The sequence below is a fragment of the Ornithorhynchus anatinus genome, chromosome 4, assembly GCF_004115215.2.
Source record: "Ornithorhynchus anatinus isolate Pmale09 chromosome 4, mOrnAna1.pri.v4, whole genome shotgun sequence".
In the NCBI taxonomy this organism is placed as follows: domain Eukaryota; kingdom Metazoa; phylum Chordata; class Mammalia; order Monotremata; family Ornithorhynchidae; genus Ornithorhynchus; species Ornithorhynchus anatinus.
In genome coordinates, this window is record NC_041731.1 from 57,467,002 (window position 1) to 57,490,825 (window position 23,824).

The 23,824-nt window shown below is 45.9% G+C and overlaps 1 protein-coding gene across 1 annotated transcript; it reads right to left on the reverse strand.

The window, feature by feature from the left end:
• Positions 1-610: 610 nt before the first annotated feature.
• GEM (GTP binding protein overexpressed in skeletal muscle) lies at positions 611-19,625 on the reverse strand. Its single transcript, XM_029064223.2, has 5 exons — positions 19,137-19,625; positions 16,030-16,369; positions 7,307-7,383; positions 6,063-6,267; positions 611-1,911 (listed from the first exon to the last, which is right to left on the reverse strand). Exons 2-5 carry the CDS (start codon positions 16,358-16,360, stop codon positions 1,634-1,636), a joined length of 891 nt encoding a protein of 296 aa, XP_028920056.1. The 5' UTR covers positions 16,361-16,369; positions 19,137-19,625; the 3' UTR covers positions 611-1,633.
• Between the last annotated feature and the right edge of the window lie 4,199 nt (positions 19,626-23,824).

A 23,824-nucleotide genomic window follows, 5' to 3' on the forward strand; every position in this document is an offset into this window, starting at 1 on the left:
CTGTCCCTCATGGGGCTCGCGGTCTAAGAGAGAGAACAGGAGAACTGAGGCACAGAGAAGTGAGGTGACTTATCCAAGGTCATGCAGAGCCGGGATTAGAACCCAGGTCTTCTGACTCCCAGGTCCATGTCCTTTCTGCTAGGCTATGCCGGCTGGGGATCTTTCTTCTTGGCCTCAGATGAATGAGGGGGAATTTTGCTCTACGAGCAGGACATATCGGGGAATGAGCTGAGGGCATATTACTAGCCCTCCATTTTTTCATCTCTTCCTTCCCTCCCTCAGCCAACCCTGTTGGTCTTCCCAGAGAGATGGAGGACCCATCTGTGCAAACAGGAATATAACAGATTGAAGGAGCCGATCGATCCAGCCAAAACTATTACTTAGCATTTAATAGATGGCCTTTAATATATCCTAAGTGCTCTACAACGTACTACCTAAAAATATCTTTGTTTTACCAAGATCCTGCCTCCCAGAGATGTAGATAATGAAAATGCTCTTAAAATCTGATTCCACTGCCAATAGTAGAAGAAGGAGAAGAAGAAGAATGGCAGACACTTTTTGAATACCCTAGCTTGCAAAACTCTACAAGCAGGCAAAACATGTGAGGATGTTTCTTTCCGATATTTTATTACTTTTATTACAAGACACTTGGGTAAAAATTTGCATATTCTGAAAAAGATAGAAAACAGTAATAAAATCAAAAAAACTTCCCTAAGAAACCAGTTCATAAATAGATTTTATCCAATATTAAAATGCTTATTCTTTTGCAGAATAATAATAAATATGGCATAGCTGAGAGAGACACAAGAGCCACCACTGAGGACCAGAACGGTGTGTGTGTGCGTGCGTGTGTATTTACAAAAGTTCAAACCTTACATTTAAAAATTTGGCATTCTCGCGCTTTAAGAGTTTAATGATGGGGCTTATAGACGATCCGATTTTCATCCAGTGGCTCCGTGGTGGGATGATGAGAACTGAAAACGGTGCTCGACTACGAGAAGGTTTGACAAGAAGCTTTCCCTCTATGATAAAAAATAAACAAAAGCTACATAATACAAGATATACTCTTTAAACGCCTAAATGGTCAAAGCCTCATTGACCTAATCTACGAAACTGCAGATTCCCAGCTGCGGGGGCTTGACAAAAATCAGACCAGCCAGGTGACTGTGGTTAAGTTTCCAGCCAGGCCTGGCATTTCTCTTTCACAGTTTTACATACATTAATGACGTTGATTCAAAGTAAATGTTAAAGAAGAATGAGAAAGGTACGTCCTGTTCCTCGAATACTGAATGATCAGTCTGAATTTTCAGTTCTTATCCTAAAGCAGAGAGGAAAAACATCAACACCACAACTTCTCCTAGGATAAGGGTGCTCCGATGGAGAACACGAGCCTTCTCTTCCTAAGAATAAATACTGACCGAGAGGTAACGGAGACCTTTCATCTGCCATGCATTAGGCTGTGCATGTAGCCAACACATTCGTTCCCAACCTTAATAGGGAAGCCACATCTGAAAATGTGTCTGTGGTTTTCCTCAATCTAATATAGATTGATTATTGGTCCCAGTGGACTTTAGCCGTGTCTGGAGGGGCGGGAGGGGGTGAAGGCAGGTGAGGGGGGCAGAATCCAAAATCCCTAAAGCACCGAGAGGTCATGACAGGACTTGGACTTGAGCTTGAAGGCCATGTTCTTGTTGTTCTTGGCCACGATCTTTCCCCAGAACCGCCTGGCTTTCTTAGGGATGCTCTCTCTCCTCTTCTGGTAGGCCAGCCTCCGCTCGTTCTTCTCCTTGCTGTCTCTCCGGAGCCGCACCTGTCTCACGATGCCCTCGAACAGCTCCTTCACGTTGTGCTGGACCGCGGCTGACGTCTCGATGAATTTGCAGTCGAACACTACCGCGCAGGCTCTGCCTTCTGGAAAGGGATGGAAGGGGAGGGAAAACCGTCTGATTAATCCGGCCGGCCTGAAGGGGGGAGGCCGTGCTGCCCGGAGCGTTGACGTCCTTTTTATGATTTTGAAACGGTGCCCGAGATAAAGATTCTAGAAGCACGGCTTTAATCATCCATATCCAGCAGTTACTTGGCCAGAGTCTGTAGTGTAGTGAATCAGCAGTGCGTGGGGAAGAGTTAGGTGATTCAACGCTTTTAGTTTGCTGAAGCAGCAATCTATCAAAGTCCTCCGGTATTTTGAAAATGTTTACTGCGTCTCTCGAGAGCGCAACGTTACCCCAGGGCATCTGTCCCCCTGAAAGAATTGGGCTCACCCTAATCCTTGCTTTACTTCATTTATTTTCGACTAGCCTCCTTTCGTCTATTAGGGTCCGACCTCCTCTTCCGACTAATCCCCTGTTCCCAAATTAGAGGGAATCTCAAAATCCCCGTGCATCGATGAGGAAATTAAGATTTAAGAAGAAAAACTTGCAGTGCAGCATTTTCAAAGACCAATTGATTTAGGTGATGGTTCATTTCTAATATATCGATGTCCTTCGGTACATTAGAACACAGCGCCCCTCATGATGTATGAATCGGGGTAGAGGGGAAGAAATGAGAGGAAATAGAAAACTGTTTGTCTCAATCGATCGATTGATGATATTTATTGAAACCTGATGATGTTTTCTTGTTTTTGTTTTGTTCTGCTATGCTTTGCCGTCTGTCTACCCCGTTTAGACTGTGAGCCCGTCACTGGGCAGGGATTGTCTCTCTCTGTTGCCCAGTTGTACATTCCAAGTGCTTAGTAATAATAATAATAATAATAATAATGTTTTTTGTTAAGCGCTTACTATGTGCAGAGCACTGTTCTAAGTGCTGGGGTAGATACGGGGTAATCAGGTTGTCCCACGTGAGGCTCACAGTTAATCCCCATTTTACAGATGAGGTAACTGAGATACAGAGAAGTTAAGTGACTTGCCCACAGTCACACAGCTGACAAGTGGCGGAGCCGGGAGTAGAACCCATGACCTCTGACTCCGAAGCCCGGGCTCCTTCCACTGAGCCACGCTGCTCTGTACATAGTAAGCGGTCAATAAGTACTACTGAATGAATGAATGCATGAATGCATGCATGAATGAATGAATGAAAACTTGCCTTCTCCTTCTTCCCTCCCTGCCTGCCATCTGCAACCATTCACTCTCCGATGTTCTTTCCCCACTGCTTTCAAACATGCCCGTGTCTCCCCTATCCTAAACACCCTCCCTCTATCCCACAGCTCCCTCCTCTAGACTGTAAGCTCATTGTGGGAAGGGATTGTGTCTGCTATGTTGTTATATTGACCGCTCCCAAGTGCTTAGTACGGCGCTCTGCACACAGTATGTGTTCAATACATATGATTGACTGACTGACTCCAGTTATCAACCCATTCCCTCTACCCATTCCTTTCCACATAGATACAGTTGTCTACACCTGTTGCGTCCACTTCCTCTCCTCCAGTTCTCTCCTTGACTCCCTCTAATATGGCTTCCTCCTCCTTCACCCCATTGAAACTGCCCTTGCTAAATTCACCAATGACCTCTTTTCTCGCCAAACCCAGTGGCCTCCCCTTCTACTCCATTCTAAACCTCCTAGACCTTTTTTTCAACACCGTAAACCTCTCTCTTCTCCTGGGAACACCATCTAAACTGGGCTTCACTAATACTGTCCTCTCCTGGCTCTCATCCTCTCTCTCTCTCTCTCTCTCTTCTCTGCCTCTCAGCCCCCCAACTGTGGGTGTCCCTCAGGTTCAGATCTGAGTCCCCTTCTATTCTCCACCTCCATCCACTCCCTTGGAGATCTAATTAGCTCTGATGGCTTCGACTACCATCTCTACACAGATATTCCTCCGACACCTCAAACTTAGCATGACCAAAATAGAACTCTTCATCTTCCTACCCGAAACTTGCCCTCCCCGTGACTTTCCCGTCACTGTCGACAACAACACCATCCTCCCTGAAATATCCACAACCGTGGCGTTATCCTTGATTCATCTCTTTCCTTCAAACACTTACTACAGTGCTCTTCATACAGTAAGCGTTTGATAAGTACCACTGATTTATTACTGGGTGTACTAAATGCTTGGGAGAGTCCAATACAAATAACTTGACAAGATACGGTCCCTGCCTTCAAGGAGCTTACAATCAAGCTTTTCTAACCTAATCGTCTCCCCCGATTAGACCGTAAGCCCGTCAAACGGCAGGGACTGTCTCTATCTGTTGCCGACTTGTTCATTCCAAGCGCTTAGTACAGTGCTCTGCACATAGTAAGCGCTCAATAAATACTATTGAATGAATGAATGAATAACCTGAAAAGTCAAGAGAGGGTTAAGGGGTTGCTCCCTCATCTTCCACAGAATCATGGCCACCACTTCCAGTCATAACGTTGGCCATGACGGAGATACCAAACACATTATCACTTGAGAATATTCAGCGGCAAAGAAAACCCACCCAGATGGGAGTACTTAAGGGAGTATACATTGGAGGACCAGTGAGAGACCCCATCATGGAGAATCTAGCACCCAAACCCTCTCCCCAGTTCCCACTGCTCCTTCTCACAGCTCTCCCAGGTCGACTCTCTCTCCTTAGCTCTTTTGGAGCTCCTCAGAAGAAGATGCAAGACAGATGTTGATCGGTCAGAAACTTCCCATGCTTTTGTTTCAATCTAATCCATTTTATATTAAATGCTCTTGAGCCAATATCTGATAAACCGTAAACTCTCTGGGGGCAGGGATCGGGTCTCCTAATGCCATTACACTTCCGGGCTCAGAGTACAGTGCTCTGCACATCATAGGTACTCAATAAATACCATTGATTTTGGCAAATAACTTCCAACCCTTGCTAAACTAATAAAAGAGCAATGGTAATCTGGACAACTATGAACACATCTTCCATATCCTAATCTGGGATTTCAAAGACAATTTCAAAGAAAATAATAATCATGATAATGGTATTTGTTAAGCACTTACTATGTGTCAAGCACTATTCTAAGCACTGGGATAGAAACAAGGTAATCAGGTCAGACACAGTCGCTGTCCCACATGGGGCTCACAGTCTTCATCCTCATTTTACAGATGAGGTAACTGAGGCACAGAGAAGTGAAGTGACTTGTCATTACCCTATTTTCATTACCCTATTTATTTTGTTAATGAAATGTATATCGCCTGAATTCTATTTATTTGCTGTTGTATTAATGAGATGTTCATCCCCTATATTCTATTTATTGCTATTGTTCTTATCTGTCCGTCTCCCCCAGTTAGACTGTGCGCCCGTCAAAGGGCAGGGCCTGTCTCTATCTGTTACTGATTTGTACATTCCAAGCACTTAGTAAAGTGCTCTGCACATAGTAAGCGCTCAATAAATACTATTGAATGAATGAAAGAATGAATGAATAAGGTCACATGCCAGAGGGAAGCAGGATTAGAACTCACGTCCTCTGACTTGCAGGCCCATGCTCTTTCCACTAGGCCATGTGGTCAATCATTTGTAGAACACTGTACTAAGTATTTGGGAGAGTACATCATAACAGAACTGACAGGCATGTTTCATAACGCATTAATTAACCCTCAGGTTGTTAATATAACTTAGGTGTACTTTTTTTCTTAAGGAAAATCTAGTTCTGTCCCAGTGGGTTCTTTATAAGAGGCCAAAGGGACTGGTTGGAAAATCCCTCCCACAGACAAGAGCAAATTTAGGATTCCAAGAGACTGAGGAAATGTCTATCGACTACACTGCACTCTTCCAAGTGCTTAGTACAGTGCTCTGCACACAGTAGGTGTGGAGAAGCAGCACGGTCTAGTAGTGGAAAGATCAAAGGCCTGGGAGTCACAGGCCCTGGGTTCTAATCCTGGCTCTGTCACTTCCTTGCTGTGTGACCTTGGGTAAGTCACCTAACCTCTCTGTGCCTCAGTTCCCTCTACTGTAAAGTGGGGATTCGATACCTGTTCTCCCTTCTACTTGGACTGTGAGCCCCATGCAGGACAGGGATTGTGTCCGACCTAATTAACTCGTACAGTTAGAACAGTGCTTGACACATAGACCTTAACATTTTAAAAATTAAGTTTTCCGTAAATACTATCGACTGACTTTAAGAGGACATACCTGACACAGAGACTTCTCGACATCTCACCAGGTCGCTTTTGTTGCCAACTAAAATGATGGGAATATCCTCTGTCTGGCGAGCCCTGCGAAGCTGGATCCGGAGTTCGGATGCCTTTTCGAAGCTCGCCCGGTCTGTGATAGAGTAGACAATCAAGTAGGCGTCCCCTACTTGCATGCAGTGGTCTTGGAGCCATTCATTTTCACCCTAGGGAGAACGAAAAAAATAAAATAAATGACCGTCAGCAGCTCCTGGGAAATCGGGTTTGGGATGGAAATGAATTGTTTCTGAACTTCCGGCCTGCTTAGGGTTCCAAGATGAAGCAAAGCCTCACCCTGTAGATGTTGTCTCTATGAGAAGAAGCACTCTAGCAGAAAGAACATGGACCTGGATTCTAATTCCAGCGCCACCACTTGTCTGCTGTGTGACTTTGGGTAGGTCACTTCACTTCTCTGGGACTCAGTTATCTCCTCTGTGAAATAGGGATTCAATACCTGTCCTATCTCTATTTGGACTCTGAGTCCTATACAGGACGTGGATCGTAATGGACCTGATAATCTTGAATCTACCCCAGCATTAGTACAGTGCCTGGCACAGAGTAAACCCTTTACAAATACCAATTTAAAAAACAAAACAAAAAACCTTCCTCACCCCTGCCCTTATGATCATTTAACTGATAGAAATCGGTACAGGATTCCTCCAAACACACCAAATTCTTCATAAAATTCTCACTTTCTCTGCCCTGATTTTCAGAACTGCTGGGTGTAGCAATAATTTCACCCAAGTAAGTTGAATGTTTATCCACCGAGACCTCCATTAACATTTTCCAAATTGTCATGGCATTATAAGAGAAAATATTAGGGGAGGAATGAAGAAATGGGATTTGGAAATTGCCCAAACTCATTCATTAGAGCTCTGGAACTGAAAAGTAAATATTGAAACCTCAATGACAGAGATGTTTCAAGTAGATTGAAATAATCCCCCTTTGGGCAGTGCATTTTAATAACCATAGAAGGTGGGGGTTTTACTAGATATAGCATGGAAACCATGTGACTACATCTCATTTGCTAAGTGCAGTTCATTCATTCAATAGTATTTATTGAGCACTTACTAAGTGCAGAGCACTGTACTAAGCGCTTGGGATGTACAAATCGGTAACAGATAGAGACAGTCCCTGCCCTTTGACGGGCTCTTACACGCACACTCTTTTTTAGGATTTCTTCATGATGAGGGTGGTTTCACCTACCTTATTTTCCCACATATCAAGCAGTATAATGGTTGCACTTTCACCATCGACAATCAGCGTTCGTTCATATGTATCTTCTGAAAAGGAAAGAAAAATGTGCTTGAAGGTGGGTGATCTTATAAAAGAGATTAGCATGTAGGTTGAAATGACTCTACACAGAACAATGTACTCTTAAGACCTACAAATTTTAATAAATGGAGAACGCCATATCAAAGAGAATAATAGGAAGCTCTGAGCAATCTCATCAGTCAGAACAATGATCCATCCAGCACAGTGGCCCACTTCAGACAGCAGCTAAAGGATGGTAGAAGGAACAGGGTGATGATGATTTTCCCAGATATCCACCCATCCATCCACGTTGTTAGGGAACCGCCATTTAACATCGCTATCATATTTCTCTACATCCCTCACTTGTCCTTTAGTAACCAATTAGAGACTTTTCGTCCATGACCCAATCACCCTGTAGAGTCTATTGCTAGTTTGAGCCTATCTTTTCTACGGGAAGATATGAGGAGTTCCCTTTTTCATTTCGAATTCGCTACAACCTGGTGTCGTGATCCTCGTTGGCCATTATTAGTATTACGTAGGTGTGGGTGTGTATTAATACGTTACATGATATATGTTATGTCATTATATATGATTAATAATAATGGCATTGTGTATTAATACATATATGTTATGTCATTATATACGATTAATAATAATGGCCTTTGTAAAGGTTATGTGGCTAGCAGTGTGCTAAGCATTGGGATAGATACATGATAATCAGATCAGACACAATCCCTGTCCTAAATGGACCTCAGAGTCTAAGCAGGAGGGAGAATCCCAATTGTTCTGTCCAAACTCTCTAGACTGTAAGCTCACTCGGGCAGGGAAAATATCTATCAATTCCGTTACATCATACTCTTCCCAAGGTCTTGGCGCCATGCTCCGTAATAATAATAATGATGGTATTTATACACGGTAAGCACTCAATAAATACCACCGATTGATTTCAAGGTTTTACAGACTTGAATCCTGCCCCGTCTTGGTTTATGTCTTTCCAGACTGACAGCTTTCTGACCTCAAAGAGGAGCATCTTCATTGACCGGATTATTGCATCCACTCCACCCTTCAGAGAGCTATTCGGCCCACAGAGAAAAGGCAGCTCTCTTTATAAATAGAGAAGCACCACGGTCTAGTGGAAAGAGCACGGGCCTGGAGGTCAGAGGACCTGGGTTTTAAGCCCGGCTCTGCCAGTTTCTTGCTGTGTAACTATGGGCTTAACTTCTCTCTGTCTCAGTTTCCTCACCTGTAAAATGAGGGTTAAATACCTGTTCTCCCTCCTACTTAGAATGCGAGCCCCACGTTGGACAAGGACTGTGTCCAAACTAATACACTTGCATAAACCTCAGCCCTCAGGACAGTGTTTTCCTTGCAGTAAGCGCTTAACAAATACATCATAATAATAATACTAATGAATATTGTTAAAGATTGTCAATATTTTCTAAAGAATCTGAGATTCTCTGAATAGTATACTCTATTGTGGGAAAACACTCCGGGATTAGAGCTTGCTTTGTGAGCCTTTGGCCCGGGCTTTTAATTAGGAACATCAGACATTTTAAAACATTAAAGGCCATAGAAACGCTGTGGTTAAACTATCGACAGTAAATTTTCTGTTCAACTACGTACTCCTCGCTTGTTTTTCCATTTAATGTGAACGTGAGAAAAATCTTGAGACTCTTATTGTTGTTCCTGAATCTTCTTAATTCTTTCTTGGAAAAAAAATGTATTTGCCCCCGAATAAACCATGTCTTTTTGACCCTCAAGAGAACAAGCAGTGTTTGAGACTCCAGCTCATTTAGTAATGGAAACTTTCGCCCTCTGCCTCACTAGAGCTGTGACAGTTTGTGGGTGAAAGATCAGGGAAACTTGCCCCCCACCAAAAAAGGTGGGACTAAAGCAATATTTTCCTCACATCCCAACCCACTCAAATGGCCCCTGCTTTCACCCTGAGTTTTCGGACCCCAATTTTAACATTCAAATATGAAAAAAATGGGTGAGTCTCGGTCAGCAAAAGGAGACGACAGCCATGTCTAAACTCTCTCTTCTCCTCAGGGTAAATCTTGATTACTCAAAACCAAACCCTAATCCCAACAGGGCTACAGCCAGAGAGTCAGAGCAGAACCCTAGCGACAGGATTTTCCTTCAGAGCAGCTCGGGAAGTTTCATCCTTCACAACAGTGGAGATTATAGACAGGTTCTTAAAATATTACTTCTTGGATGACTCTTTCACCTGCTCCCTCTATTTTTGTTTGTCTTTTCACTTCTGTATCTGCCAGCCCTAATGTGATTTTCCCGGTGGTATTTGTGAAGTGCTTACTAGTGCCAAGCACTGTACTAAGCACTGAGATAGATTCAAGTTATTCAATTTGATGATGTTGGTATTTGTTAAGCGCCTACTATGTGCCGAGCACTGTTCTAAGCGCTGGAGTAGATACAGGGTTATCAGGTTGTCCCACGTGAGGCTCACAGTTAATCCCCATTTTACAGATGAGGTTACTGAGGCACAGAGAAGTTAAGTGACTTGCCCACAGTCACACAGCTGACAAGTGGCAGAGCTGGGATTCGAACTCATGACCTCTGACTCCTAAGCCCGTGCTCTTTCCGCTGAGCCATGCTGCTTCTCTGGACACAGTCCGTGTCCTACATGGGCTCCCTATTTTAATCTCCACTTCACAGGTGAGATAACTGAGGCACAGAGAAGTGAAGCGACTTGCCCAGTATCCCACAGCAGACAAGGGGCGGAGCCGGGACTAGAACCCAGGTCTTTCTGACTTTCAGACCCGTCCTTTATCCGCTAGGCCATGCCGCTTCCAAAGTCACACCTGCATTTCATGGGCAGTATCCCCAGTTTCTATTCTTTGGGCTCTGTGCAGAGTACATGCTCAATAAATACAACTGAAAGAATGAGTGAATCACTGGGGAAGGAAGAGGTAGCCAGCGGAGATGCCACAGAGGAAAGGGATATGGAGAGGGGCTCAAGAAAACCCTCCCGGGTGCCCCCTCTACCTCTAGTTCTAACTCCCAGGAGTACGACTTCCCCATCCTCTGCTCTTCAGACCCTTCCATATATAGCAGCGGCCCTCTCCACTCCCCACCCATCACTTTCCAGTTCATCTCTTCGTTACTCCCAAGCCAATCTTTTAGCTGTTTCTCACTCTCCACCCTCCTGCTCTGTCTCTTGGATCACGCTGTTCTTCCGCCTGGAACTCCTTCTCCCTCTCTCTAACCCACCAGAGAACAAGTCCCAGCACTTAGTACAGTGCCTGGCACATAGGAAGTACTTAACAAATACCACAGTGATTATAATTGTTGTATTATTGTTGCTAACTCTCCCCACCTTTAAATCCTTTCTGGAAGTCTATCTTCCCCAAGTTACATCAAGCTATCAGCCACCTCTGGAACTCACGTAATTATTCGGACCCTTCCTCAGCATTTCCATAGGTCTATGATTGATCGAACAGTCTATTCTGATTACAATGTTTGTAAATACTTTTATGTCTGTCTCCTCCATCAGAAAGTAAGGGCATTGTGGACAAGGAGCATAGCGAATTAATAATTAATGATAATAATTGTGGTATTTGTTAAGCACTTACTATGTGCCAGACACTGTCCTAAGCGCTGGGTTAGGTAATAATAATAGTAATAAAGATGGTGTTTGTTAAGTGCTTCCTTTGCGCCAGGCACTGTACTAAAGGCTAGGGTGGAACCGAGCAAATCAAGTTAGTCACAGTCCCTGTCCCATGTGTGTCCCACGTGTCCCGTTTTACACATGAGATAACTAAGGCAAGGAGAAATGAAGTGATTTGCCCAAGGTCACACAGCAGACACGTGGAAGAGCTGGCATTAGAACTCAGGTCCTCCTGAATTCGAATGATTTTGTTGGGCTTTATCAAGCACTTAATAGAATACATTGACCCAGACAGACATCTCAATAAATACCTTGAGATAAATAAATGACTACTACTAATACTAGTACTGTGAGAAGCAATGTGGCCTAATGGAATGAATGCAAGCCTGGGAGTCAGAGGACTTGGGTTGTAAACCCCTTTCCTTCTGCTCTCCCTCCCCTGCCCCCCGCCACCCTCTGCTCTTCCCCCTTTCCCTCCCTTCAGCACTGTGCTCATTTGTATATATTATTTATTACCCTATTTATTTTATTAATGAGGTGTACATCTCCTCGATTCTATTTATCTTGATGATGTTGTCTTGCTTTTGTTTTGTTCTGTTTTGCTTTGCCGTCAGTCTCTCCCGTTTAGACTGCGAGCCCATCACTGGGCAGGGATGGTCTCTATCTGTTGCCCAATTGTATGTTCCAATTGTTCCAAGCGCTTAGTACAGTGCTCTGCACATAGTCAGCACTCAATAAATGCTATTGAATGAATAAATAAACAATCCAGCTCTATTACTTACCTGCTCTGTGACTTTGGGCAAGATGCTTTACTTTTTTGTACCTCAGTTTCTTCATCTGCAAAATGGGGATTCAATACCTGTTCTGCCTCCTACTTAGACTGTGAGCCGCCCCCCGTGGGATTCCAACTATCTTATATCTAACCTAGTGCTTAGTACAGTGCTTGGCACATAGGAAGAGCTTAATAGATGCAACAATTGATGCTGCTTCTATCTACCATTTTTAAAAACGGTGTGGCCTAGTAGATAGAGCACAGACTTGGGAGTAAGAAGGTCCTGGGTTCTAGTCCCGGCTCTGCCACTCGTCTGCTGGGTATCCTTGAGCAAGTCACTTCACTTCTCTGTGCCTCATTTACCTCATCTTTAATATGGGGATTAAGGCTGTGAACCCCATGTAGGACATAGATCGATTAGCTTGTAATAATAATAATAATAATGATGGTATTCATTAAGCACTTACTATGTGCCAAGCACTGTTCTAAGCGCTGGGGTAGATACCAGGCTATCAGGTTGTCCCACATGGGGGTCACGGCCTTAATCCCCATTTTCCAGATGAGGGAACCGAGGCCCAGAGAAGTGAAGCGACGTGTCCCAAGTCACACAGGGGACAGGCGGCGGAGCCGGGATTAGAACCCACCTCTGACTCCCAAGCCTGTGCTCTTTCCATCTACCCCAGCCCTTAGAACTGTGCCTGGCACATAGTAAGTGCTTACCAAATACCATCATTATTAGTAGTAGTAGTACTGCTGTTATTATTACTACTTCCACCCCTTGCTGACCGGCCACAAAATCCGAGAGGCGGGAGAAGCCTCCTGTTCCCTCCCAGGAGGCAGCAAGTCAGGGATACCACAGAACAACTCCCAACCTAAAACTATGCCCCCTGACCATCTGAGCGGCTGGCACCACAGGGCACCGCTACTTCCAGGAGTAGGGAGTGCTCTGCGCACAGTAAGGACTCAATAAATACAACTGAATGAACTGAGAGTCCAGAAGCCCCTCCCCACTTACTGCTCTCCCTTTCTCCTCCCTACCCAGATCTCTGGTGGCACTGGAAGTTGGGGGGAAGTGTGGATGCCAAATTAGAATCCCCCTTTTCCTCTCCGTCCAAACTGCCAATAAGCTGATCCAAGCACTTATCGCGCCCCACCTTGACTACCGCATCAGCCTTCTCACTGACCTCTCTGCCTCCTACCTCGCCTCTCCCTCCACATTTCTAGAAAAAAGTTCAGTTCACATCTTTCCTCTCCTCAAGAACCTCCAGTGGCCACCCATCCATATCCACAACAAACAGAAGCTCCTGACCATCTGCATTTATAATGGTGGTATTTGTTAAATGCTTACTATGTGCAAACCACTGTTCTAAGCGCTGGGGGATACAAGGTGATCAGGTTGTCCCACGTGGGGCTCACGGTTTTAATCCCCATTTTACAGATGAGGTAACTGAGGCACAGAGAAGTGAGTACTTAATCAACTCTCCCCCTCCTCTCAACCGATCAATCGTCGGTAGTTATTGCGTGCTTATTGGGTGTAGAGATCACTGAGTGGCGAGCACTGTACTAAGCACTTGGGCGAGTACGATGTGACAGAGTTGGTAGACACGTCTACCAACTTTTTCGGAGTCTCGCTAGTCCGTGAGCTCCTTGGAGGCGGGGATCAAGTCTACCAACTCTATCCCTGTAATAATAATAATCTGTACTATATAATTTAAATACTCTACTGTATTGTCCTCTCCCAAGCATTTAGAACAGTGCTCTGCACATAGTTAGTGCTCAATCAATATCTCTGATCGATTGACGGACTGAGGTAATGCACCTGCTACCACCCAAAATAGAACAAACCACATCAGGTCTGCCCTCTCCTCACGCCACAGGACGTATTACAGTATTCATAAGAAATACATCTGAGAGTCTTGAAGGGCAGTTTTTTTTTCAAAAATTGTGCTATTCCATTTTGAAAAGAGAAAACATCTCAATACCCCACCTATCTTCTTTTGAGCTTCTGAAATGTCTGTAAAGTCTGTTGAGGTATCTGAAATGGAAAAATTGCCAGTGCCTCTTCAAATACTAACCTCTCAGGACTAAAAAACAGAAAGAACGAATTTAATGTCGCATTTTTGCTCTTGATATTTGGAACTTTTTGTAATGAGCAGAAAAGTGCTGGCAATTCATAGGTGACTTCTGTTAAGAGAGGCCATTTTAAGAAGGAAATTTGGAAGGAAATTTGGAAGACTTAATTCTTCCCCTCTTGGAAAACCTTAGACCGACCAGTGATTCTGACCAGCTCTCCCCCACAGAAGTATCTGGACAGAAACGCGTGACTCAAATGGAACTGTCACGAGATAGAGCTCATTTTACCAAGAAGACTGAGCTTTGAATGTATCATATCAGATTACGGGACAGAGCACTCGGTGATAATCAGTGGTATTTATTGAGCGCTTCCTATGTATAGAGCACCGTACTTAATGCCTGGGAGAGTACGATACAACAGAATGAGCAGGCACATTCCCTGCCCATAAGAACTTACAGTCTAGAGAGGGAGACAGACATTAATATGAATAAATAATCTGTACATATAATTTAAAGATACGTACATAAATGCTGTGGGGTTGGGTTTGGGGTGAATGTCAAATGTCGAAAGGTCACATACGTGTGTATAGATGACACAGAAGGGAGGGCAACCTGGGGAAAAGAGGGCTTAATAGCGGAAGGCCTCTTGGAGAAGATACGACTTTAATAATGCTTTGAAGGTGGAAAGACTGTTGGTCTGGTGTGTATGGAGAGGGAAGGATTTCCAGTGAAGGGGGAGTGTGTGGGAAAGGGGACTTCGGGGAGATAGATGAGATCAGGGCACAGTGAATAAGTTGGCAGTAGAGGAGCAGAGTGTGCAGGCTGGGCTGTAAAAGGAGATTGGGGGGTGAGATAGGATGGGGCAAGCTGATCGAGTGCTTTAAAGAAGATGGTAAGGCGTTTCTCTTCGATTCAGAGGTGGATGGGCAGATATTGGAGGTTCTCGAAGAGTGGGAAGACATGGACCGAATGTTTCTGTTGATAAACGAGCCGTGTGGCAGAGGGAAGCACGGATTGGAGTGAGGAGAGACAGGAAGCTGTGAGGTCAGCCAGGAGGCAGATGCAGTAGTTAATAATAATGATGGCATTTGTTAAGCTCTTACTATATGCCAAGCTCTGTTCTAAGCTCTGCGTCAAAGCGGCAAAGGATAAGTGCTTGGATCAGCATGGTGGCACTTCGGATGGAGAGGAAAGCGTAGATTTTTAGCAATGTTGTAGAAGAGTTATAACCAAAAGGATCTGGTGACAGATTGAATAAGTGGGTGGAAGGAGAGAGATGAGTTGAGGAAAACGCCAAGGTTATGGGCTTGTGAGATAGGAAAGATAGTGGTGTTGTCTACAGTGATGGGAAAGACGGGGGGAGGGCAGGGTTTGGGTGGGAAGATAAGGAGTTCATATTTGGACATGTTTAATTTGAGGAATCAGCAGGACATACAAGTAGATATGTCTTGAAGGCAGGAGGAAATGCACGATTTCAGGTCAGGGCTCTAGATGTAGATTTAGTAATTATCATTTCACTAGATTGTTTCCCCGAACGTGGAAGTCCACCAATCTTCCCAAACACGAGGGAGCGGACAGTTTGGGATTTCCCATCAGGCTCCAGCACACTACAGAGAACCCACCACTCTCGGTTTTAGATGCCGTCACTTACGGCATTTATTAGATGCCTACCACGGGTCAACGACTGTGTTAAGTTCTGGGGTAGTAGCTACAAGGCGGTCGGATCAGACACCATCTCCGTCCCACATGGCTCCCCCAATCTAAAAGGAAGACTCAGACAAAGTCCTCTGGGAATTCCAGGGTTGGGTCGGAGCCCCATGAGGAACGGGGATTGTGTGCGACGTCTGGTATCTTCCCACGTTTTCCACAGTCCTAGGCAACTGGTGAGTGTTTAATAAATGACATCATTATTATCCTAGAGGCTAAGAATCTAGCCTTCCTTTCCACCACTAGGCCACCCTACCCTGCTGTACGATGGGATTCAGTGCCCCTTCCCGGCCCAGATTTGGCGGACTTCCACCCTTGGCGGTGGGTGTTTTCCGTGCTCGGCCCTTGGGGTGTGTGCCAGCAGTCCGGGGCACACTGCGTCTCAAGAACAAGTGCCAGGACCGCATTATCTCCCTTCCGAACCCCGATGACAAACGGCCCGGCCGATGCCCCGGGCCTCCGTAACCGAGGAGGGCGGCTGACGGGCCGGGCGCCTACCTCCAAGCACTTCGCAGTCGCTGTCCATGCTGTCGTGGACCCCCGCGAAGATGTTGGCCAAGGTGGACTTGCCCACCCCCTGCTCCCCGATCAGCACCACGCGGTAGTAGGTGTTTCCGGACTCGGAGGAAATGACCGAATCGGAGGAGTCGGACGACCAGCTCCTCCGGTAGTAGTCTTCGGCGCTCATGGAGTAGCGGTTGCGATTGTGGTAAGGGTGGGGCTCCTTCTGGACCACCGGGTGCCTCCCGTCGGCGGGAACGCTCCAGCGCTGCTGCTGGGGGAGCAGGGCCGTGCTGCTGTGACGCATGGTCACGTTGTTCAGAGTCATCGCGTCTTCCTGGGCGAGAGGGAGACCGAAGCATTGATGGTTATCATCATCATTATTATTACTGTTGAAGCTCGGTGTGGGCCGGGAATGTGCCTGTTTAATGTTATATTGCGCTCTCCCAAACGCTTAGAACAGTGCTCTGCACACAGTGAGCGCTCAATAAATACGACTGGATGAATTGTTACTGTATTTGTTAAGCATTATGGGTCAAGCACTGTTCTAAGGGTAGCGACAGTAGCGGAGAGAGCGGGGGCCTGGGAGACTGAAGGTCATGGGTTCTCAATCCGGCTCCGCCACAAGTCTGCTGTGTGACCTTGGGCAAGTCACTTCATTTCCCCTGCGCCTCAGTTACCTCATCTGTAAAATGGGGATTGAGACTGTGAGCCCTCAGTTATCTCATCTGGATTGAGACTGTGAGCCCAATGTGGAACAGGGACTGTGTCCAACCTGATTAACTTGCATCTACCCCAAAGCTCAGAGGAGTGACTGGCACATAGTAAGCACTTAACAAATACCAAAATTATTATTAATAATAATTATTAAGTGCTGGGGAAGATAGGAGTTAATCTGGTAGGTCACAGACCCTGCCCCACATGGAACTCACAGACTAAGTAGAATTTTACAGTCCTCTAGGCTGTAAGCTCGCTGGGGGCAGGGAATGTGTCTGTTTATTGTTATATTATGCTCTCCCAAGCACTTAGTAGGGTGTTCTGTACGCAGTAAGCACTCAATAAATACGATTGAATGAATGAAAGTAGGAGTGAGTAAGATTTAATCCTCATTTTACAGTAGAGGAAATGGAGGCACAGCAAAGTTAAGTGACTTGCCCCAGGCCACACAGCCTGCAACTGGCCAAAACTGCGATTAGAGTCCAGGTCCTCTAACTCTCAGGACCGTGTTCTTTCCGCAAGGCCACGCTGCTCTTCCAAAGAGGAATCAGTGCTCCGTGTCTGGGCCAGTTATGAGACGGATAATTTTGTTTTCCCAGAGGCAAATCTTCCCTGACTCACCTCATCTCCCCACTCTCTCACCCTCCCCTGCATCGTCTATGCGCTCAGATCTGAAACCAAGAAGCAGCACGGCCTAGTGGGGAGAGCAGAGGCCTGGGAGTCAGAGGACTTGCGTTCTACTCCCGGCTCTGCTCTGCGTCTGCTGCGTGACCTTGGACGAGCCACTTCACTCCTCTGAGCCTCAGTTGCCTCGGCTATAAAAAGGGGAATAAATCCTACTCCCTCCTACTTCAGACTGTGAGCCCCAAGTGGGTCAGGGACTTTGTCCAACTCCTTTAACTTATATATGCCCCAGAGCTTAGCACAGTGCTTGGCACATAGTAAGCACTTAACAAATACCATGATTATTACGATTACCCCTGAAGCACTTTGATATTCACCCCACCCCCACCCCACAGCACTTAGGTAACATATCCTTACGTTCTGCCATTTCCCCTAGCCGTAATCTATTTCAATGTCTGTCTCCCCCTCCAGAGTGTAAGCTCCTTATGCAGGGATTGCGTCTACGACCTCTACTGTTAGCGCTAATCTTACCCTTAGGGTTTGCACTCTCCCAAGCGCTTAGTACAATGCTCTGCGCACAGCAGGCACTCAATAAATACCACTGACCGTCTGATTTCCCCCAGCTAGCAGAGCACCCTCGGGTTTGCGTTGCTGCCTTCCCTACATCGCATCGCGGTACTTCCTAAACCACTCTTTCCGTTGCCCTGAGCCGTCCCCTCCACCGTGGACCAGCTAGACTCCGAACCGAACTCTTCGATACGTGCCTCTTGAATTTGGCGCCGGAGTAAGCGGAGCAAAGAAAGCCCCATGGGTGAAAGTCAACTAGTTAAATGGGGACGAGGAGTCCTGGCCAGATTAGACCCTTCTAGGCAGGGTCAGGGCTTTGAATCACATTGGATTTCCATCGGTCCTCGCCCCCTTGGTTGGAACCGAATGGCAGTGACATCACCAAAGCTCTGCTCGGTTACCGTCGCATAGATTGGAACTACCATTTTTAGTAAAGTTGCTCTGATGCTCTCCGGCCTCAGGGGCTATTGTTTTAAAAAAATTTTTTGTTTGCTCTCCGAAGGCACATTTCTTACTAAGAAAATAGGGACAAGTATTGCTTTAAAGCACAGGCAAACACACGCACACACACACATTCACAAACACACCCTCTAAGTATTCAAATGCCCCATTCCTTTTAAACTATTAAACAGGCAAAGAATGTGGTATTTTATCAAACCAAATTCCGATCCAGCAATTCTTTCCTTGAACTTAGTGCTTGAGTTTTTTTTGGAACCCTTGCTCACACATAATGGGTAAGCAGAAAACCCCACGGAATTTAGCCTGCTAAATTCAATTCTACTTTTGAGAGTTTTATTAACTCAAGGATCCCCAGAATGAAGAAAAAGCATCTTCATTTAACTTCAAAGTCTCTTCTCTCAAACAAATCTGTTTTCCAGGGAGCCTACTTCATCACCTTCACTTTCTAAACGGGAAATCTGAACCCTAAGTCACCGACTCTTATAACAGGTCAAACAACGGTCATTACGATACGTCGGTATCTCCCTTAATGAAAAAGAATTGTGATCATCTAAACTGTCAGTTCTCTTCCCTCACTGCAAATATACCTCAGGCTGGCAACACACTTTCGTGTGTCTCTTCACTTACTGGAAAAAAAGCTCAGCTTGCTTTGAAAGCCCCATTCACTTGAATATTTCATTCAACAAAATGTGGATCAGAGAAAAAGCCAGACATTCGCACTAACAGCACCGCCTTACTTTATCCAGTGCCCTCCAGGACAGTCAGGGTTGAGGATCTTGAAGATCTCTGAGCCGCCGTCGAGCGAGTCCAGATCAGGGAACTGTTCCGTTGGAGCGTAACTCCTCTTCCGTTCACTTGCCGTCTCTCCCTCTCTCTCTAAGTCTCTCCCGGCTCTCCTGGTTTATATTAAGCACATCTGATCAGAGACAGGGCTTTTCCGTGACGTCACTGCCCTGTCCACGAAGCAGCCAGCCTCCAGCTGGGTGGAAGTGGATATGCAGAATCCAAGGTTGCAGAAGCTCATGCTAAACAAAGAATCAGCTCCTTGCAGTCATAGGATTTTATTCCTATATGCCAACAAAGCAGATTCCGTGACTTTTTACAAGGTGAAAACAAGAAGATGGGAAATGACCTGAAGTGTTATTAATCACTTTCCTCAGCAATGTGCTCAAGGGTTGCTGAGAGGAAAGCTTCCGAGGGGATCGGGTTTACTCCGTGAACCGAGCAGCGCTCTTTTCACCCTGCACTGTCACAGCAGTCAGCAGAGATCAACCCCTGCCTGTTGGAACAGCCAGAATCTAAAATGGAATCGCCAATCACCCGACAGTCAGGGACTCACTTAGCGGCATCTTGGGTGGGACAAACACCATCCTGTTCCATTTTACCCTCTCCGCCACCCAAAGGAAAAGGTGATAGGGACTTAAATATGCTTTTCTTTCCCTTCCTATGTTTGGCAAGTGTTAGGAAATTCAGAGAGAGAGATAGACACAGAAACAGAGAGTGAGTAAAGTTTAGATTTCGCAAAGAAAATGTACTTATCTGGGGGGCACTAAAGTAGATGTTGCAGAGTATACTGCTTTGCTTTGCTCTGCCCCACACTGAATGTCAAAGCTGGTTCAGTTGGTTGTGGAACAAACTGGCAAAGAATTCCATCGGGATTCCAATTAATAAAACGTTCGCAGCAGCTGCATCTGGGCTTCAGACACCACACCCGGCCTACGAGCCGTGACGGGAGTCCCGAGAAGGGCCGAAGGCATCATCGGTGCAGCGTCACTGGATTCGGAGGGAGTTACTCTGGATCAGGGGTACGTGCCCCGGGCCAGCCCAAATCTCGCAACGTCCACTCTTTCATTTCTTCTTGGACGGCGACTGCCCTTCCTGGATGCCAAGTTTTGAAATCCGTCCGGCTTCTCCAACACATGACCCTTATTTCTGGCAGGCGACCCCTTGGCTTGGCTGAAGGACACGGCTTCGGGAACAAACCCTGATGCCAGCTCGGAGGCTGGGCAGCCTGGTCCCAAAGGCGACTAATCCCCACCACCCCCCTCATCCCCCACCTTCCGGGAGTAGGGTCATTCCCAGATAGCTCTTGGAAAACGGCCCTCACATTCTGGTCCCTGTCAGTCAATCAATCCATCGGTGCTGTTCACTGGGAGTTTACCGTGTGCAGAGCACTGCGCTAAGCTCTTGAATATATATATAATATAGAGAGTATAGAATATAATATAAATGAGTTGGTAGACATTTTCTCTGCCCACAAGGAGCTTACAGTCTGGGGCAGGGGGACTGATATTAAATTACAATATGTACTAAAGTGCTGTGAGGCTGGGGGGGGTGAATGAAGGGTATAAATCCAAATGTAAGGGCGACGGGATAATGAGAACTTATTTGAGGAAGGCCTCTTGGAGGAGATGTAGCTTCAATAAGACTCTGAAGGTGGAAGAGGGTGATCGTCCGTCAGACGTGAAGAGGGAGGGAGTTCCAGGCCAGAGGCAGGACGTGGGTGAGGGAAGGAGAACCAGAACCATCTATTGGAGAGGGCCACACTCTCATGGTTCAATCAGTCGATAAATCAGCAATATTGATTGAGTGATTATCGAGTGCAAAGCACTGTACTAAGCACTTGGGAGAGTATAATAAAGGAGAGACATATATCTTCTGTGTGCAAGGAGCTTGCAATCTACTGGATCTAAGGTGGGCTCTTATTTTTGTAGGGTGGAGGAGATAGCTCAGAGACGAAGGTGTGAGACTTATATTCTTGAATGATTTTTTCCAGTAAAAAAAGAAGCAAACCTGAGGCCACTTAGAAACTCTAAATAATAGCCACTGTGGAATTTGTTAAGCGCTTACTATGTGCCATGCACTATACTAAGCACTTCGATAGATATGCACTATACTAAGCACTTCGACAGATACAAGATAATCAGGTCAGATACAGTCCCCGTCTTCTTGAGGCTCACAGCCTAAGAGGGAGGGAGAACAGGAATTGAATGCCCATTTTACAGATGAGGAAACTGAGGCACAGAGAAGTTAAGTGTCTTGAATGAAGGAAGGAACAGAGTTGGTAATCACGTTCCCTACTCGCAATATCTTACTGTGTAGAGGGGGAGACAGACGTTAAAATAAATTACGGATATGTACATTAATGCTGTGGGGCTGAGGGTGCCACTTGTCAGCTGTGTGACTGTGGGCAAGTCATTTCACTTCTCTGTGCCTCAGTTCCCTCATCTGTAAAATGGGGATTAAGACTGTGAGCCTCACGTGGGACAACCTGATTACCCCGTATCTCCCCCAGAGCTTAGAACAGTGCTCTACACATAGTAAGCGCTTAACAAATACCAACATTATTATTAAAGGGGGAAGATCCAAGATGCAGAAGGGAGAGGGAGTAAGGGAAATCAGAGCTCAGTTGGGAAGGTCTCTCGTAGGAGATGGGATTTTAATAGGACTTTGAAGATGGAGAGAATGAGGTTCTTTCATATAATGTTGGTATTTGTTAAGCACTTACTATGTGCAGAGCACTGTTCTAAGCGCTGGGGTAGACACAGGGGAATCAGGTTGTCCCACGTGGGGCTCACAGTCTTAATCCCCATTTTACAGATGAGGGAACTGAGGCACAGAGAAGTGAAGTGACTTGCCCGCAGTCACACAGCCGACAAGTGGCAGAGCTGGGATTCGAACTCATGAGCCCTGACTCCAAAACCCGTGCTCTTTCCACTGCGCCACGCTGCTTCCCTTTCAGATATGATGCTGGGAGAGACAGGATAGAGGGTGGGTGTGGGCATGACTTACCATTGGCTTTAAGAAGCATTCAATCAGCTCTCCCACCTCCTCTTACTTTACCTCACTGATCTCCTACTACAGCCCAGCCTGCACACTTCCCTCTTCCACCGCCAGCTTATTCACTGTGCCCCGATCTCACCTATCTCACTGCCGACCCCTTTCCCACATCCCCTAGCCTGGAACTCCCTCACCCTCTACATATGGCAGACCACCATCCTCCTCTCCGCATGAATGCATTATTAAGGTCAAATCTCCAAGAGGCCTTCCCCAGTTAAGCCCTCTTTGCTTGGCTCCCTCTCCTTTCCGCTTCATCTTCGCACTTGGATCTGCTATCACCGGACATTTGATATTCACCCCAGGCCCAACCCCACAGCAATTCCGTACATATCTTTACATTATGTAATGTAAATTATTTCTTTATATCAATGTCTCTTTCCCCCTCTGGCCTGGAAACTCAGTGTGGGCATAGAACATGACTGCCAACTTTGTATTCTCCCAAGCACTTAATACAGTGCTCTACACATAGTAAGTGTTCAATAAATACCACTGATGATCGATGATGGGGTCAGTGGCGAGACAGATGAGGCTGAGGTACAGTGAGTAGACTGGCATTGGAGGAGTGAAGTCTGCTGGCTGAGTTGTAAGTAATCAGGGAGGTCAGACAGGAGGGGTAGAGTTGATTGAGTGCTTTAAAGCTTCTGGAAAGGAGTTTCTGTTTGATGCAGAGGAGGATGGGCAATAATTAGAGATTTATGAGGCATGGGGAGATATGGACTGAACATTTTTTAGAAAAATGACCTGGGCCACAGAGTGAAATATGGACTAGAGTGGCCAGAGGCAGGAGGCAGGGAGGTAGTACCGTAATCAAGACGGGACGGGATAAATGCTTGGATTGACATGACAGCAGTTTGGACGAAGGGGAAAGGTTGGATATAAGTGATGCTGTGTAGCTAGAACCGACACGATTTAGTGATGGACTGAATATGTGGGTGGAGTGAGAGGAGTCAAGGATAAGGTCAAGGTTAAAGCTTTGTGAGACAGGAAGGATGGCGGTGCCATCAACAGTGATAGGAAAGTTAGGGGGAGGCCAGGGTTTGGGTGGCAAGATAAGGAGTTCTGTTTTGGACATGTTAAGTTTGAGGTGACCACAGGTCATCCAAGTAGAGATATCTGCAAGGCAGGAGGAAAAGCGAGACTGCAGAGATGAGGACTGGTGATATGGATTTGGGAATCATCCGCAGAAAAGTGGTAATTGAAGCCATGGAGGTGAATGAGGACTCCAAGGGAGTGGGTGTAGATGGAGAATAGAAGGTGACCCAGAACTGAACCTAGAGATACACCCACAGTTAGAAGGTGGGAAGCAGAGGAAGTAACCATGAAAGAGACCGAGAATGAGACAGGAGGAAAACCAGGAGAGGATAGTGTTTGGATATCTACACCGAGGAGAATTTCAACTTTAAAGATCCTCAGCTCTACTTGGGAATTCCACCCAGGAGAAGGGAGAAAGGGGAAATGATTAGGGTGAGGAGAAATGTATGGCTATTTGAGGCAGGAAAAGGATGAGTGGAGTTCTTCGATCAATCTAGCAGTGGTATTTATTGAGCATTCACTGGGTGCAGACCACTGCTCAAAGCATTTGGGA